Source organism: Myotis nattereri (genome assembly GCF_964212035.1).
Source record: "Myotis nattereri genome assembly, chromosome: 12".
NCBI classification, from domain to species: Eukaryota; Metazoa; Chordata; class Mammalia; order Chiroptera; family Vespertilionidae; genus Myotis; species Myotis nattereri.
Genome location: NC_138087.1, coordinates 79,453,549 through 79,472,236, shown reverse-complemented (window position 1 = coordinate 79,472,236; position 18,688 = coordinate 79,453,549). Strand labels below are relative to the sequence as shown.

The following is an 18,688-nucleotide window of genomic DNA, read 5'->3' as shown; positions in this document are numbered from 1 at the left end:
GACATCCCCCACCCCATTTACTCGCCTACTCCCTGGACCTTGACCCTGTCTGCTTCTCACGCCGAGGTGAGGTGTCACCTACACGCACGAGCAGCGCGGCTGTCCTCACCGCCCACTCCCGCCGCCGAGAGGGCCTCTCTCAAACAGCAGCGAGGACGCCTCCGATGTCCGCGGGGCCAGAGACCAGGGCCCGCACCAAGGGCACGGCCATGGCTCCTCGGGGATGTCACACTGGAAACCTTCAGCCGGCCCCCGTTAGCCCTGCTCCACACGGTGGCTCGGCCTGAGCTTGTGGGGTCCCTGGGTCCCCTCCCTGGGGGCTTACCCGAATCCTCCTGCGCTGGCAGCCGCAGTACCCTCTCCGAACACTTTGCCTCCCGTCGAGCCCAGAGGGCTTGTAAAGGCTGGGGCTGAACCGAATGCTGGCACCCCTCCAAACCCAGGGGATCCCCCAAAAGTAGGAGGGCTGCCAAACACTGGAGCAGCACCGAAGCCACCTGAGCAAAACAGAGGCAAACAAACAGAACAGGGAGAAAGGAGGAGACAGGAAGAGAAGACAATGAGCAGTGAGAAACCAAATCAAAAGAGGAAGAAAAAAGGGAAAATACGTTAGAATCCAAACACAAAGATCTCCAGCAAAGGGCAACACCCCTTCTAGCAGCAAAATACCAATTAAACCCAAAGCAAACCCAGCCACCAAGTCGCCTCCCTCCAGCTTGAGCAGAGGGCTGGGGTCTGCTCGGGAGAGCTCCCTGGACCCCCCTATTTGCCTTGAGCTCCCCGGTCCCTCCCAGAGGTAAGCTGGGTCTGTCAGCTCCAAGTCTTGTCAAATCAGATCGACACCCGGAACCAACATGGCGCATTTCCGGTCCCTTCCTGCTGGGTGCACTGTGTGGAGACTCCTCATGGTGAAACCGTCCTCAGAAACTTCAATGCCTCCCCGCGGCCAGAGATGACAGACAGGTTATCACTCAGCACCGCAGGCGAGGCACAGCCTCGGACGCTCGAGTCCCTCTCGGGGAGGACAAATGGGCGACAGCCGAGGTGAGCGGCTCGGCGCTGGCGCTCAGCCAGGCCTTTTATTATTTACGGCTAATGGCTCTCCCGTCTCTCACCACTGTCCTTTTCTCTGTGTGTCCAGAGAATTTTTGAAATGCTTCCTCTCTGGGGTCAGGAACTATCCCCCATAAAGCAGCACCCGCATTGCTTCCCGGGAGGAGGGCTGCCACACGACAGAGGTCAGTGTCCAGCTGTGCTCACACGGCCAGCCGGCCCAGCAGAGTGAGCGGCTAAGCGTCCGCGCAGGGCCCCCTTCACAGGCCCGGTCTGTGCTCACGGAACACAGGCTGGCGGGCGGCCACCCACAGAAAAGGGTCGGGCGTGCCCGGGTGGCCACTGGGCTGGCCGAGATGCCAGCAGGCAGGAGGAGGACTGTCCTTCCCCGACTGTCCTTTCTGCCCGGGCAGGGTCCCCAATCCCCGAGACACTGTTGAAATCCTTCTTGGCTATCCAGAGACCCTCAGTGAGAGTCTGCTGAATGAAATGAACAAAATAGTACAAGAAACATGCCTTAAGGGGGAATATTTCTTAAAATGAGTATTGACCTGGAGCCACACGCTGAAGGGAATGATGGCGGCCGAGGCGCAAGCAGCCGGAGGGGACCTGGCTTCTTCCCGCCTCTTTCAGAAAGTGAAGCCCACAGCGCATCTGCCGAGAGGGTCAGCCTGGCCTGAATCCCACCACAAGCCTCTGCCCCTGGAGCCGGAGGGCCGGCCAGCTGCAGGTCTAGCTCGCTGTTCTTTCCGCCGTTATTTGCCGGTGGACCATTTGTAGTGGCTGCTCCACTGAGAAGAACTTTTTGCTAAGGCTCACGTTTGGGTTAACATCCTGACTTTTAAAACCTTGAGTGAAATTCCAAGCTATGCTAATGGGCACTGTTGGGTTACAAATATAATAGACTGGAAAAGAAAAAGCGCTAAAAACCCTGCCGCTGAATTATTTAGGACTGACCACAGATCCAGTTACACTCTCTTCCCAGACACACGCTGGGGGCTGGGTCTAGTGCCTTGCACTCCATATTATGCTGGCTTCTTGGTGGAAGGGGAGTGAAAAATGAGAAGTCACAATGATACAGAAGTAAACTGCAGGGGGAGAGGAGGAGATGAACACACACCAGCACAAGCACACACACTTCCCCACGCCCGGGTCACGGCTAAGTGCGCCAGGAAGAGAACAGTCATCCTGGTCTTATTTCTGAAGATCGACTCGCGGGGTTTGATTTTATTAGATGCCTTATTTTCACGATTTTCTTCCCCTGAAGAAACAGAAATGTACTAATAATCAATGACACTGAAATATCTGGTTTACTGATGGCCCTTCACATGCCAGCTACTGTAGAACAGTCTGCTTTAATTCACCCCAAAAACCTGGAATCCCTACTTCACAGGTGAGCAAACTGAGGCTGTGAAGATATGCCCCGTGTCTGAGTCTAGCCAGCAGGTAAATGGTGCAGCTGGGACTAGAACAAGACTGAGTGACTCAAAGACCACCTAGCATCTAACCAGTATGTGCGCCCCCCTCCCCCCACTGCCACTAACCCAGCAACTCTGGCACAGGAGCAGCGGGGTGAGCCCCATGGACTGGGGTGGCAGCCCGGTCATTTTCAGCCTGTCCCTCCTGTGTCCCCCCCCCCCCCCCCCCCTTCCAGTATCTCCAGCAGCATAGTTCCGAAATGCAATCGTTCGGCGGGAGGATGGGCACTTTTGGAATTTTTCAGAGATGCCTTCAAACCAGCAGTCAAGGAAGGCTGGCCCCTCGGCAGAAAGCAGCCTCGCTGATGTTCGGAGGCACCTCTCCTACGGAAGCAGCTCCCTGAAACGGATGCAGCTCCCGAAGTCCCGAAGCAGGAGAGCAGGCTTTCCCACCCGCACTTTCCCTTCCGGGTCACGCGCTCATTCAGCTCATGTATTTGCCTGGTGGCTTTCTCTGTTCCAGTCCTCGAACTAGGTGGTTTCATGGGGCAAAAAATCAAGTAGAAAAAGATATTCTGAAAGGGAGGTACATTTTCTTTAAGATTGAAAAATTAAAAGCATCAGATTCTCCAATCAACAACCTGATCCCAGAATAAGAGACAATATATAAGAAAAACATACCAAAGAAAACATTATCAGGTTCCCTAAAAAAAACAGTCTTGATAATTAATGAACTAAAATTTCTTAGTCAAATAGTATTTGCCTGGGTAATGAGAAATGAGTTTGTAGCCCTTTCATTTTTAAATCATTCACTGCCGGGAAGGTTGGGGCAAAATAGAGCTGCAATGCCCATTTCTTGTCCATCTTAAATTCTAGGAAAAGAGCATCCCAAACTGGCCACCAGGCAAACCTGCCGGGCCACAGGCCTGAGGAAAGGTGCACAGAGCATTATGGAAACCACAGCGACTGTGCTCCAAGCGGTGGATTCCAGATGCTAAAGGGGGCGGTCCTGAGTCAGAGGCACCTACACATCTGGTCCCCAGGTGGGATCCCGAGCCACCTACACATCTGGTCCCCAGGTGGGATCCTGAGCCACCTACACACCTGGTCCCCAGGTGGGATCCCGAGCCACCTACACATCTGGTCCCCAGGTGGGATCCCGAGCCACCTACACATCTGGTCCCCAGGTGGGTCCCTGAGCCACCTACGCATCTGGTCCCCAGGTGGGTCCCTGAGTCACCTACGCATCTGGTCCCCAGGTGGGACCTTCTCCTGGCACTGGCGGAATTTCAATCTCCCACACATCCAAGCGAGGGCGTGTCCTGCCGCTCAGCCCTGGGAGCCTGCCTGAAGGAACCGCTTTCTCAGCAAACATTCCTCCTTTGCCTTGTGCCTTAAAACAAATCCTTTCACACAACGTCCATGCAACAGGGGCAGGAAGGCAGACCCATGCAGATCCCAGAAACAGAAATGGGACAGAGGAGGCAGCTGACAGAAACGAAATATGTTTTTGTGTCTAAATATACAATGTTCTTTAAAAATTTAAACTGTGAATGCAATGCATGATTATAAAAAGTCACCATTCACAAATGTATACTGTAAAAGTAATGCTGGGATAAGAAGTAGTGCTGGCAATGTTCTTTATTCTTGATTACACGGGTATTTTCCAACTGTGAAAATTAACTCATGATATGTGCATATTTGATATTGTATATGTACATGTACTGTATATCTAATGTACTTGTTTATTATACTCAATTACAAACAAAAAACAAGTGACTAGGAAAGAAGGCAAAATGATACGGACAGAAGTTAAATAGTCTGTTCCCCCTGCGACAGGCAATGGGCACCAAGCAAATGAGCGACTCAGGACACTTTCATGTTCACATTTTAGTGATCACTTTCTTCTGTGTTCCCTTACTTTGGTCAACCTGCACTTGCTAAATGTTTAAGTTTTCTTCCCCAAGAAGTTCTCTTAAGGGTTACAGAATATGCATTCTGTGCTGTTTAACATTTCTCAGGAGACCTAGAACAGTGTGAGGAACATAGTAGATGCTCAATAAAAATACAAATAAAGTGGGAGTCACTTCACCCACACGCCAATCCTACTCCCTCGAGAACCTCTCCAGAGAGCTCCCTCCTTCCAGCATCTCTGCATCTGAGCTCATACGACGCACCCTCAGCAGGCAGGACCGCAGTACCTGTCTTATTTGGAGAGGAGAACCCGAAGCCTTGGGATGCCACGCTTCCTCCTCCAGCGCTGAAGGTGCCAGCAGGTTTCTGCTCTCCAAACGACGAGCTGGCAAAGCCACCAAACGTCTTGGCCCCACTGTTTCCGAATAGGTTAGAGGTATCTGACGAAATGAAAGAATGAGGGAGGTCAGAGGGAGGAGAATGTCCTCAATTACTTCTCAACAGAGAAGGAAGGAACCTCAGCTGGGTGTTTTGAGAGAAGGGAGAAGTGACCAGGAAAAGCAATGGACGCCTTCTCCGATTTGCATGGGTCTTGAAGGCCAGATTTCATTACGTGGGTGTCCAGGCTCAGAATTTCCCGACTCAGTTCTCAGGCACAGAAACTCATCTGTGCTCCCGCAGGTCCTGGTCCGCCCGCCCATGGGGACCAACGGCGCAGCCTCACGCCAGAATGCTATGTGAGCACATCCACACCAAGCACATGGCTCCAGCGCAGCTTTCACTGTCAAGTCTGGCACGCTGGCTGCTGCCCAGTCTGCTCAGAGAACAGCGGACAAACAAAACCTCCGGGGCTCCGTCTGATCTGACGGGAGCCAGGGATGTTCTGAGACCGGAAAAGAGGCAGCAAGACTTCCAGCCTGATTTCCTCTTTCTCAGAAGTTCAACTAAGTTCCAGATGCCTATCTAGTGGGTCACTCCTTCAAATACACATCGAGTCTGCTCCAACAATGAAAGGAAACTAACTACTGAAACCAAGATGGTGAGACGTATTTGTTCGTTTCCCCACCACATATAGATGGGTGTTTTATTAAAATGAGTTTGTAGCCCTAGCCGGTTTGGCTCAGTGAATAGAGCACTGGCCTGCAGACCAAAGGATCCCAGGTTCTATTCTGGTCAAGTGCATGTACCTCGGTTATAGGCTCCTCCCCTTCCTGAGCTCTGGTTGGAACTTGTGCAGGAGGGAACCAATTGATGTGTTTCTCTCGATCAATGGGAAAAATATTCTCGGGTGAGGATTAGTAATAATAATAATAATGATAATAATCTATATATATAAAAGCCAAGTGACCCAAACGGCAGAACGGCTGGACAATATGATGCACACTGCGGTGGCCAACCGGCTGGATGGGGTCCCTATCGGCAACCCCCAACTTCCCGCGGCCCCTCCCCCTGGCTGGTCCCTCCCCCGATCAACCCCCCATCAGGGGCGGGGCCAGCTGAAATCCTGCGCCCCCCACCCCCCACCGCTGGCCCACCTCCCACATCCCCTCCCCGCTGCTGCCGGCCCGGCCCTGATTGGCTCCCATTGGGATGGGACGGCCAGACCCCACCTGTGCAAAAATTCGTGCACCAGGCCTCTAGTAAAAAATAAAATGAGTTTGTACCCACAGAAGGCAGGGAGAGGCTATCCTGAAATGAGGTTGATGCCCAAAGGCAGAGGCATAAATAGGCTGCAATGACAAGCTCTGGTGGGTAAAGGAGAGCCAAGTCTATGCCCCCATGTGAGAAGTACAAACAGCTTCATGATGCCAGGCTTCCCCCAATCAGGAGCTCAGTGAAGGTGATGGAAGGGAGGGGGTGGAGAGCAGTCCTTCACACTCAAAGTCAGCTGCCTAAAGAGGCAGTCCACCACTAACCTGTCAACCTAAGGCCCTCATCTTGCTCTGCTGCTGATCCCACCGTGTGAGATTCGACTGTTAATGCTTCAATTAAAAGGAAGTGAGCAGCCTTACCTCAGGGAAACGGCCAGCTCAAATTTCCAGGCACCGATAACAGAGCCTCAGGCCACATGGTCACTGGCTCTCTGAAACTGCTGCTGACAGTTTGAGAGCTGGGCCCTGACAGTGGGAGTGTTGACCCTCTCGGGGGTTCAAGGGTTATTTATCCCCTGCGGAAGTCCCCTCGAACAGTCTGGTCCTTCCCGTGATGAGCTAACGGGAGGTCACCTTTGACTCCTTCAATGGCAGTCCATTTGACACTGGAGACGAAAACAGGCGTCTCAGTCATTCCTCTAACTTGGTGTTTCAAGAACAGAGGACTGCAATTTCCCACCTTCGTGCTACCGATGCAAAATTTCAAACAGCAAACAAATACACATGCAAGGTTGGGCTAGCTCTCCTCTTGGAGAGACTCCAAATACAGAGGTGAAATGACTTTACTGGGACGATGCTGGGAGACTGACACTCCCGAGGCCAGAGCATTCAGATGTATTTGGGCTTTTTTGTTGTTGTTGTTGTTGTTGTTGTTAATCTTCACCCGAGGATACTTTTCCATTGAATTTTAGAGAGAATGGAAGAGAGAAGGAGAGACAGAGAGAAACATCGATGTGAGAGAAACACATCAGTTGGTTGCCTCCTGCAGGAGCCCTGACCTGGGCCCCAGGCCAGGAAGCCTGCAACCAAGGTACATGCCCTTGACCGGAATCGAACCCGGGACTCTTTGGTCCGCAGGCTGATGCTCTATCCACTGAGCCAAACCAGCAAGGGCGTGTTTGGGCTTCTTTATCCCTTATCTTCTTAAGACTCCGTCTTTAAGTTGTTTGTAGCATATTATAATGGAACAAGCACGAGTTCTGCATTCAGATCTGGCTTGAGTACCTCATAGCTACGATGCTGGGCAAGGACTGAATTTTCCTGCGCCCCCGTTCCGCACACAGAAAACGGGGAAAGCAGCTGTGAACACGCAGAGCTGCGGCGAGGAGTTAATGAGGTGGGTGTGTAGGGCACCTTGTCTGGCACATGAGATCCTCAGGCAGCACAACTTCCCGTCTCTGACTCTTCCTCCGGCCACACCCAGGCATGGTCAATACAGTAGGACAGAGTACGTCAGCTGCGGAACACGAATCCCTCCCATTTTGCGAAGATAACGAGAACACGACCCGCACGTTGTAGCAGCTGTCATTTGCAGTCTCCAAAGAAGCCCGGTGTAGGGACTTTTCGGGAATTATTTGAGCTGCTCTGACACAAAGCGGCAGAACCATCATCTGCTGCTGTTTCCGGGGCCTACGTGTCTCTCCGCTGTCTCCTATGGCTCCCAAATTAGAGTCTCTAGTTCCTGAAAATGTGGTAGAGACTCTCCTGGTTGTTGGGACAGCGTTTCCCTGTAGGTTCCTGTGAGGAAGCTGGCCAGTAACAACACTGGTCTCCACGGAGCCACTGGACGACCAGCTGGAGGGGAGAGGCAGGTGAGGGGAAGGCAGTGCAGGTGGAACGGGCGTCTGCTCTGAGCCCCGCCCCCGCTGCGGGCACACCGATCCTCACTGGTCTTTGATTTGGCAAAAATACTAGCATCACCTAACATCATCATGTCAGTATCATCGCAGGGACCAGGCCCCGTCCACTCGGCAGGGCTCCGGGCACTCACGAGGACAACACGCACTGAGAAAGGGACTGGAGAAGTGCCTGCCCAGGACACTGTTCAGGGTATTTTCTTCAGAGACAGGTGTCCAGGGAGCTTTGTGCGCCCAACAGATTCTCGTCAGCTTCTTCATCCTCACAGGAGCCTCCCAGGCCCCTGGACAGAAAGAAAGGTGCTGGGGACGGCGCCATCCATGTCCTCAGACATACTCGGGAGGCAGTCGGTCCTCACAGGCAACAAGCCACGTGGGTGGACGGAAATGACCCCAGGGTTCAGCGTGCCCCGGTCCTGTCTCTGGGGAAGACAGGAAGAAGCCTGTACAGAGCGGGGCCTCGGCATGCGGTGCTCACAGCTCGTCGTTCTCAGTCATCGCGCATTCCGGTCTCTCCTGAGGGCTGACCCTAGTGTCACACAGGGAACTGCTGGAAGCTCGATGTGTGCTCAGATACTGTGTCTGCACGGGGAATGTGTGATGCCAGCAGCAACGAGCACACCTGGGAGGGCTGACGTCACACTGCCAGGCCAGCCAGAGCCCAGGAGGCAACGTGCTGGAGGAGAGCCTGGAAACACATCTAGACTGAACTCTGGCTCTGCCACTGCTACTCCCTAAGTCCGCATCCAAAATGGAGACGGCCACATCTAAAAGTACTGTTGTAAGAAGTGACCAGACCAGAGACACAGTAGGTGATCAATAAAGGTCACTTCCCTTCTGCTCTATGTCTCGTCAAGGAACAGAACACGAGGGCCCCAGGATTCCGACAGGGAGAGGCACTGCGGGCCCGTGACCCTGAGGCCACGCTGCCCACAGGAAGGGACTTACATTCACCCTTAAAGGACGGGCAGGTTCAGGTGTGTGGAGGGAGTAGCAGGGAGAATGTGTTGGGGGAACTGAATCGAAGTCAGAAAACTATATTGGGGCTCTGCCCGGAGAGCTCAGTTAATTAGAGCGTCATCTGATATCCTAAGGTTATGGGTTTGATCCCCCATCAGGGCACATATAAGAAGCAACCAATGAATGCATGAATAAGTGGGACAACAAATGTTTTTCTCTCAAAAAAAAATCACTTAATTTTTTTTTTTTTTTTTTAAGAAAAAAGAAAAGCATGTTGGAGCCAGCTCAAGGAGCCCTGCAGTTAAGCCAAAGGAGCTGGGTTTTATGCTATTGTCGGCGGGATGCTGCCAAAGGGTTTGAGTAGGGATCATGGCAAAATAAGAGCGTAATCTTAAGCCACTCTCTCTGGTAAGGATTTCCAGACCCCAGTGGGGGAGACTAGAAGCAGGGGCGTTTGGAGACTACTGTAATACCTACGGCGATGGGGAACACGCCCCACAATGACAGAGAGACCGAAGGAAAGAGAAAGGGCTATTTGAGAGGCAGGAGAACCTGGACCGCCGTCCACAGCCCAGGGAGGAAGTGGTGCTCAGAAGTGTCTAGTGTTGCAGTCGCCCAAGGAGAGAGGCTGCCCAGGTGATCTGCAGCAGCTTCCTTAGTTCTGGGGCCTCTGATCCCGTACTTGGTCCTTGGGGCGACAGAGGCTCCTGTCCCTATCACCATTCAATCCCACACTTGGTTTTTAAAAGCAAAAAAAGTTAAGTCGTTCCTGTACCCTTTCAGATGCACTTAAACTTCCCTGAGGCATACAAGTAAACTGCTGGGTAACAACTGCCCACGTTGGAGAGATGAAGACCAGCAGGTGTCTGGTGCTAGGAATAGATGCGCTTATTTTAAACCAGAATTACAGAATTAGAAACAAGGCGTGCCAGTGAACAACAGGCTGGGGAGCCACCGTCCAGTTTGCACTGTAAACAAACACTCCCTGCTGTCGCTGAGCGTGGAGCTGGGAGAGAGTGCACAGCGGGCTCTCCTGAGCCGGCCCAGCCCCCAGGGAGAAGGCAATCCTTTGACAGGTAAGAGCTGTGGCATTAAGAGATGAATTAGCCAGAAGGCAAGGAATTTTTACAAGGATATGACCCGCCTACATTTTAATGCAATAGGCTAGTAACACAATCCCACAGGAGATAACCTGCCTAGAGGGTAAACCCACATTTCTAACTAGCATGTTACCAAGGGCCTGTTCTGTGCCAGAGGCTGTTTGGCACTTTGTGTAAGATGTAGCTGAATTCCAGACCTGCCACTTTCTGGCTTTGTGACCAAAAAAACCCCGGCAGGTGTGGCTCAGTGCTTGAGTGTCGACCTATGAACCAGGAGGTCAAGGTTCAATTCCTGGTCAGGGCACATGCCCGGGCTGAGGGCTTGATCCCCAGTGGGGAGTATACAGGAGGCAGCCAATCAATGATTCTCTCTCATCATTGATGTTTCTGTCTCCCTCTCCCTTCCTCTCTGAAATCAGTGAAAATATATTTAAAAAACAAAACCCAAAACAAAGAAAACACTGAGCCGCCCTGAGCTTGTTCTGATTGGGAAAGGGAGAGTGCTGTGCGAGGACCGTGCTTTCGTCTGTGCAGGGAGCCCTGAGCTCTGCTGACAGCTGGGAAGGGGGAACCACCCGCGTGTGGCTCTGGTTCCGACCACCGCTTCTGAGCAAGCTAGTTTTATCTGTCTTGCAAGTCAGGATTCTGTGTACGAGTTCATCTGCAGAATCAGTTTTTGAAAGCTACTAGACTCGATTTCTAAAAGCTCTTCATTCTAGGATTCTAAACTCTACCTGGCAGACTGCAGGCTGCAGAGTCAAACCTCCAATGACATAATGTTACCGATGAAAAGGTACGGTACGTGTCTCTTGACCATGAGCTCTCTTTTTATACCAGTCGGACAGCGACCTCAAAATAACAGGTCTGGGACTCCAGGGGGCTCGGGAGTTTGTTTTAGTTACAGGAGCTGATGGCACTGAGGAAGTATCTGTTCTGTCCATGGGGCACGCGCTCTCGGTTCAGAGGAGCCTTCTGTATGGCATATTGCATGAGCGAAGCTAAGACAAAGAAGACAGGTTCCCAACCTCCCCTCTCAGCCCCATCAGCAGCAGGATATATATATATATATATATATATATATATATATATATATATAAATATAAATATATATATTCAAACAAATAAATTTCTTTCATTTCCAACCATGAAGAGACAGATCAATAAAGTGCTTTAACAATGAGGTGGAGAAGGAAGTGCCAGCAGAAAGATGCGGCTTCACTTGAAATAAGACAAAGAAGCAACGAAGGCTTCCACTGTCAAGCGACACTTCTGACAGCAGCTGGGTTGAGAGTCAATTCAGAGTGTGACACAAACGAAGACCCAGACGTGCCCTGCCCCCAGCATACCCAGCGTGCTCGCCGCTTGCACTAGGCCTGCACGCATCCATCCCAAGTCATTTCAATCTAATTCAATTCAACCCTCTCCCTGCAGCTCTGATGTCTTTCCATGATTATATAGGACATGTCATTAAAAAAATAAAAATAAAACCCAAAATCCAACAGATCACACTGCCTTGGGGTAGATATTTTACACTTGATCTTAGGTCAAAGGCCAAGAAGCCATGGGGGTAAGGTATTTTAAAAGGCCCTTCTAGACCTTTCTGTCCTATACTTGTCAGCGAAGCATTGATAACACCATGAGGATGGCACTGGCATTTGGGGTGGCGGGGTTGGGAGAACTTTCTCCACTTACTTGGGGTGGCTGTGGATCCGAAGCCCCCGCTGGCTGAGCTGAATGGGTTTTTGTTGGCTGCATCCTGGCTGGGTTTCCCTCCAAGGCCACTGAAGAAACCTCCCCCTCTTCCAGCGCTGCCAGACCCAAACACGCTGCCACTGGAGGACGGCGACTGCTGAAAAATAACAGGGGCAGGAAGCAGGCAGGGTGAGAGGTCACCGAGCGGCAGGCCACATCCGCGGACAGGAGGCGCTCACAGCTGGCATGAACAGAAAAGCAGCAGAGGTCTGATTAGTTCTGGTGCGGATGCTCTCGCCACCACAGAGAAGCTGGGCTCTGGCACAGGGCCTTCCTGCACATCAAAGTGCTCAGCTAACCCACACTCGCAGGCCCCTGAAAACATGACTTATGGTGGGTGGGAACTTTAATTTTTCTCTATATATTTACTGGTTGATTTCAGAGAGAAGAAGGAAGAGGGAGAGAGAGACAAAAACATCAATGATCAGAGAGAATCACTGATCGGCTGCCTCCTGCAGGACCCGCACTAGGGATGGAGCTCACAACCTGGGCATGTGCCCTGACCGGGAATCAAATTATAACCTCTTGGTTCATAGGTCGACACTCAACCACTGAGCCACGCTGGGTGGGAACTTTAAAGGTCTCTGCCCTGCTGCCTTCGGTCTCTGCTGACACGATGCCAGAGGCAGGAACACCAACCCCGAGAGTTCCCCCACGTGAAAAGGTGTGGAAACATTTCTAGGCTATCCTGGGCACCTTATTTCGATTCCTCTCATGTTTGGCTGAACTCATCAGCAACTGCTGCTCAGTGACTACGCTGTCTTTTCTCTCAGTTTGAGCACTTGTATTTCATAATGACTTTCCCAGTGCTCAGGGACAGGCTTAAATTAGCTCCATTGTTGAAATGACGACCACAGCTGAATTCTGTCCAAGTGCGCAGATCCTGCACGCGAGGACACTAACTTAGGGTGCGCTGACTCAAAGCTGTGTCAGGCACCGCACTTCATTTCTGTCTGGAAATTGGTTCTAGAAGGACCAGTGCCAGAGCTGAGGGACCATTAATATCAGAGCTAGGTGTGAGATGACCCCCTTGGCTGATAAGGTAGAATACGATGGGCTTTTAGAACTGGGTTGCTTGTCTCAGAACTTTGCAGGGGCCCCTCCCAAGCAGGTGGATGGTGCACAAGTCCCCCTTACGAAATAAGGGCAATAAACTACTCTTCCTAGCTCATTCATTCCCTTGGCATTCTGAGTGAATGGACAGTTATTACAATCTCATAATTGGGTTAGAGAGAATCCAATGGATTTTAATTGCTAAAAATAATTGCTTTTAAAACTTTAAATTATGGAAACTCTCAAACACATACAAAAATCAGACAGAAGAGTATACTGAACCCTCCATATAACCATCACCCAGCTTCAACAATTAACTCAGAGCCACCTGAGTTTTCCCTATACCTCCTTTTACTTCCCCTCATCCTTCATTAGTATGAAGAAAACCCGGTATCATTTCATCTACTGATTTGCCTACATAAATCTGTAAAACATAAACCATAACCATAATACCATTATCATGTCTAAAAAACGAACAATTCCTTTATATCATGAAGTAGGGAGTTAGTGTTCAAGATCCAGCCTCAAATGCGAAAAGAATCCAACCTGAATCTCATCAGGCCCCAGACCCAGCACCACTCCACAGGCCGCAGCAGAGGGCAGAGGAGCAGGGGCTGGAGGCTCTGCTTGGGGAAGAGCAGCAACCAGACCACAGGGGACTCGAGGACACAGACCTGCTTCGTCAACCACTGAATTATGAGGAAAAATCAAAGGGAAAGAGACTTATGAGACCTATAAACCAATCTCAATGTGTGGACGTGAGGTGAATCTAATTCGAAGAAACAAATATAAGGGACATTCATGAGAATTCTTCAGGAAGACATTTTCAAACCGTTTTTCCTGATTTGCTGCCCTGCTTTATTCTTTTCGTAGTCTTTGAAACAACCTGAAATTAACGTGTTAATAAATAAAGGCCGAATCCCTCTATGAAACAGGCACCTGGGCCTGTCTTACACGGAATTCCTGGTGACTGGTAATCCGGCCAGCTGTGGTTCTATATCTACTTGCTAAGCACTGTCACTGCAACAATACTAACTCTTCTGATCCACGATCACGGGATGTTCTTCCATTTACTTATATCATCGTGAATGCCTTTAAACAACGTTTTATAATATTCAGAATAGGTTTTGCACTTTTGTTGAATTTATTTTTAAATATTTTAATTTTTGATGCTATTGGAAATGGAATTTTCTTAATTTTCAGATGGTCCTATGCAAGCATATGGAAAATAACTGATTTTTATATATTGATCCTGTGTCCTACACACTCACTGAGCCCATTTATGGTCCGAATAGTTTTGCACTGGATCCCTTAGGATTTCCCCAGCGCATGATCTGCAATGGCTCCCTGCTGCCTTTCCAATCGCACAGTCCTTCCCGCTCTGCAGCTGAGCGCTCCGCGCCTCCGGGGGGAGGAACAGCTGGGCTGTCTCCATAACAAAGCTGCCGCGGACATTCTTCTACAAGCCTTCTTGTGAACATGTATCTTCTTTCCTTTTGGGTAAAGACCTAGGACTGGATGGCTACACCGTAACAGCAGTGTGCATTTAACTGACGAAGGACCTGCCAGGCGACTCTCCAGAGTGACCGCGCGGTTTCACACTCGCACAGCAATGCATTCGGAGAGCTAGCTGCTCTAGCGCTCTTCCACATTCGACTGTTTATTCTTAAATTTCAATCATTCTAGCGGGTGTGAGGGAGTGTCTCACTGTGGTTTTAATTTGCATTTCTCTGATGACTAACAATGCTGAGCTAGTGTTCATGTGCTTATGGGCCACTCACATACCCTCTTTTGTAAAGTATCTGTCCAAGTATTTTGTTTATTTTTAAAACTGGGCTGTCTTTTTATTTTTGACTTATAGTTCTTTACACATGGGTGGGGCAAAAGTAATATTACAGTTGTGAGTACGTGAAAGTTTACTCTTGCGTTATTTATTAATTAGTGTATTATTTTCCGTATGGAAAACTGTAAACCTACTATATTTCCTGCCTGTCTGTGCCCTGCCTTTTCCTTTTTATGGCAAGTTTTTTTGATGAGCATTAGTTTGTAATTCTATTGAAGTCCAGTTTTTCTATTTTCTTCTTTTATGGTCACTGTGTTCTGTGATCTAAGAAATTTTTGTCTACCTCCTGGCTTCTCACATGGCGCTGCTGACATCTGGGCTGGGTAATTCCTTGTTCTGGAGGCTGTGGGGTGTTGAGCAGCATCGCTAGATGCCAGGAGACTCCCCCACTCATGAGCACCAAACATGCCCAGACACTGTGCTTGTGAACTTCCCCTGGGCGCGAGCTGGTGCTGCTGGAGAGCCAATGGCCTACCGAGGTAGCAAAGGCACTGCTGCTACGCTTGTCATACATTTCGTATCTCGTCAAAGCCACACAATCCAATGTTTCCCTATATGTCCTCTTTTTCTTTAGCTCCTTTCAAATTTAAAAACTGTTTTTCAGACGCTTAACTATGATGTGTCTAGGTGTGGTTTTCTGGTATTTATTCTGTTTGGGATTCGCAGTTTCTTAGATTTGTGGATTCCTATTTTTCAAAAAATTTGGAAAAGATTGGCCATAGTTTCTTCAAATATTTTTTTTTCTGTCCCATTCTGTCTTCTCTTCTCTGGGACTCTGATTACAGACACATTGGACTGCCTGATACTGTTGCCTCTATGTTCTTTTTTTTTTTCCAGTCTCTCTGAGCTTCATGCTAGATAATTTCTGTTGACATGTTTTCAAATGCCCTGTTCTTCTGTGGTAGTCACTCTGCTGTTAACCTGCCTAATCACATATTTCAGGTACTAGATGTAAACTTCAGATACAGACCACTGCTTTCTATGCCCTTTGCTGAGATTCCTAATCAAACATCCCTTTATTTTTTTGTAAATCCTGGAGTACAACAGCTATTTTAAAGTCTTTACCTGACAGTCCCAATTGTCTGGATCATCGATAGTTTATTTCTTGCTATTTCGAAAATGACTCCCTTTTTGTTTTTGCTCCTTCATAAGTTACAGTTATTTGGGGGAGGGGGCGGTATACTGATCTTGTACATAAAAGACACAGTGTGTGGTGACTGAAGAACACCTCATGTTTTTTCTGGAGAGAGGGAGCCCTCCTTTTCCTCTGTACCCTCAAGTGAGGAGGCAATTATTCGGACTCACTAAGCCCCTGTCTTGGCTCAGGGCTTAGGCCAGCCGTGGGCAAACTACGGCCCGCGGGATCCGGCCTGTTTGAAATGAATAAAAAACAAAAAAAAACACAAAAAAACAAAAACAAAAACAAAAAAAACCATACCCTTTTATGTAATGATGTTTACTTTGAATTTATATTAGTTCACACAAACACTCCATCCACGCTTTTGTTCCAGCCCTCCGGTCCAGTTTAAGAACCCATTGTGGCCCTCGAGTCAAAAAGTTTGCCCACCCCTGGCTTAGGTTCTGGGTCTTATTCTGCATTGAGCCTGGGGCCAGGAGGCAGCTGGGCTGCAGCATTTGGGCTCAACAGTTCCAGGCAAAGGAGAGTACAGGGCTGCAAGTTCTTTTGTTTTTTAGTCCTACCCTGACTTCCTTTTTCTCAGCAGAAGTGGGGGAGGGTGGACAGGGAGATTTTACTCAAAAAATTACTGTTGTCCCTGCACATCTTTCAGACCCTAATTTGTTTCTTTAAAACAATTTTATTGGGATATAATTCATATACCTCAAAACTCACTGATTTAAAGTACATAATTCGATGGTTTTGACAAAAAATATATATAACATAAAACTTGCCATTTTAACCACGTTAAAGTATACAACTCAAGTGGCATTAATTAGTCACAATGCTGTACAACCATCACCGTGACTTATTTCCAACATTTTCTCATCACAACCATAATTCTGTAACCATTAAGTAGTAACTCCCCTCCTCCCTCCTCCCCTGGCCATTGGTAATCTCTAGTCTAATTTCTGGTTCTATAAATTTACCTATTCTTTTTCTGTTTAGAAAATAATTTTTTAGCTCCTTAATGTTTATTTTTTATTGTGGTAAACACAGATATTATAAAACTTACCACTTTAAGAGTACAACTCATTGGCACTAAGTCCAATCAGTGTTGTGCAACCATCACCACTATCCATTTCTAGAAATTTTTCATCATCTCAAACAGAAATTCTATACTCCTAACAATAATTCTCCATTTATGTAGTCATTTTAAGTGATTACGTTTTAATTAACTGATCCTAAATATGTCATAGAAGTCAAATCCTATACCATTTGTTCTTTTAGAAGGGGCTTATTTTAATTAGTATCACGCAGTCAAGGTCTACCACGTGTAATATGAATCAGACCTGCATTCCTTTTGGAGGTTGAGTAATATTCCATTGTCTATGTATCGTCTTATTGCTTATCCAGTCATCTGTTGATGGACACTTGGGTGGTTTTTGCCTTCTGGCCATTGCAGAGTCCCTGCCCTCAGTGCCTCTGGGTACCAACAGTATGTGCTCTCGAGTCCGGCTTCTGCACCCACTTTGTTTTGTACAGGAGCGCTACTTGTCTTTACTGCTCTCCAGCCTCCACAGTATGAACACACCACAGTGACGCTACCCATTCTCCAGCAAGAAACATGGGGGCTGTATTCATACATAAATGTGTAGCATTTATGAATACACTATGAACACTCTACCACATGCTCTGAACAAAGGCACTCATTCCCATCGGCTCCACACCTGGAAGTGGATTTGCTGGTCCGACAGGGATTCTGTGTATCTAATCTTGATACTACCAGGCGGTTTTCAAAGGGTAATTTACCCCATGTTAGCAACGCGTGGGTGCTCCTGGTCATTCTCCGCCTCCACCAGCACTGGGTATTGTCAGCCCTGTCCATTTCAGCCATGTTGGTGGCGGTATAGTTGTCTTGTCTTTTTGATTTGTACTGTTTATATGTTCTGAATACAATTATTCTTTTGGTCCTATATGCTACAATTTTCCTGGTTCATGGCTTGTTTTATACTAAAATTAAGAAAGTTGTCATTTTAATGAGGTCAGATTTTCCTTCTGCCTAATTTTCTTTAGAATTTCCTTGAAGCCTTCTAGGCATAGATTCTCTCAGTATCTGTCTGAAAAAATGCTTTGATTCCATGACATCCTATGAAGATATTTTTTGCTAGGTAGACTGTCACTGGCTTTGTCACAGCCGAGAAGTGAGCTGTCAGTCCAACTCCTTTGAAAGTAACCTGTCTTTTTGTCTCTAAGTATTTTTAACATTTCTGTAATTCTGCAGCTTAACTATGTTAGATCTTGGAATCACTTTTCTTTTATATATTCTGGCTGGCATCTGTCTGACTTCTGAATCTGTGGCTTACTGTTTTCAAATTTCTGTCTTTTTCTCTTCTAATATCACCATGTATTTTTTTCCTCTTCCTTCAGATTAAATGTATTTTGGATTTCCTCTTTTAGGATTTTTACTTTCTTTTGCATCTTCCATTTTCCTTTGTTCTCCATGAAGCAGACCAGATAACTTAATCTGAATTACCTTCTAGTTCAAGGGTCAGTCAGCTATAGTCCCAGGCCAAATCCAATCTGCTGTGTTTTTGTAAATGAAGCTTTACGGAAACATATCATGCTCTCGAAGTCTAAATGTTTACTACCTGGTGCTTCACAGAAGTTTGCTGACCCCTAGTCTAGTATATGACTGTTCTCTTCACCTGGGTCTAATTTGTTGGTATTAAATTTTACTTGTTATATTTTTCTGTAAGTTCTATTTGGTTCTTTTTCAAAGCTGCTATGACACTTCTTGCAATTTCCTATTCTTTATTGGTACTTTCAAGTTTGTCTTGCATTTCTTTTAAACATGTAAAACACAGCTGTTTTACAGTCTAGGAAGTCTTTGCAAATGTATGTCCGACGTTTATTCTTGATCATAATTCCTTGCTTCCCTTTATGACTAATTTAGGCATGGAAATCAGT

The 18,688-nt window shown here is 48.1% G+C and overlaps 1 protein-coding gene across 2 annotated transcripts in view; it reads right to left on the bottom strand.

The window, feature by feature from the left end:
- NUP214 (nucleoporin 214) overlaps positions 1–18,688 on the bottom strand; it is an 82,750-nt gene that overhangs the window by 1,891 nt on the left and 62,171 nt on the right. Inside the window, exons 31-33 of one of the 2 annotated variants that reach the window (XM_081103971.1) lie at positions 11,646–11,802; positions 4,673–4,825; positions 326–497 (exon numbers count right to left, since the gene is read on the bottom strand). In XM_081103971.1, coding sequence (XP_080960097.1) covers positions 326–497; positions 4,673–4,825; positions 11,646–11,802 — 482 coding nt within the window. The remainder of the gene's footprint in view (positions 1–325; positions 498–4,672; positions 4,826–11,645; positions 11,803–18,688) is intronic. The other variant, XM_081103972.1, reaches the window with a different exon arrangement.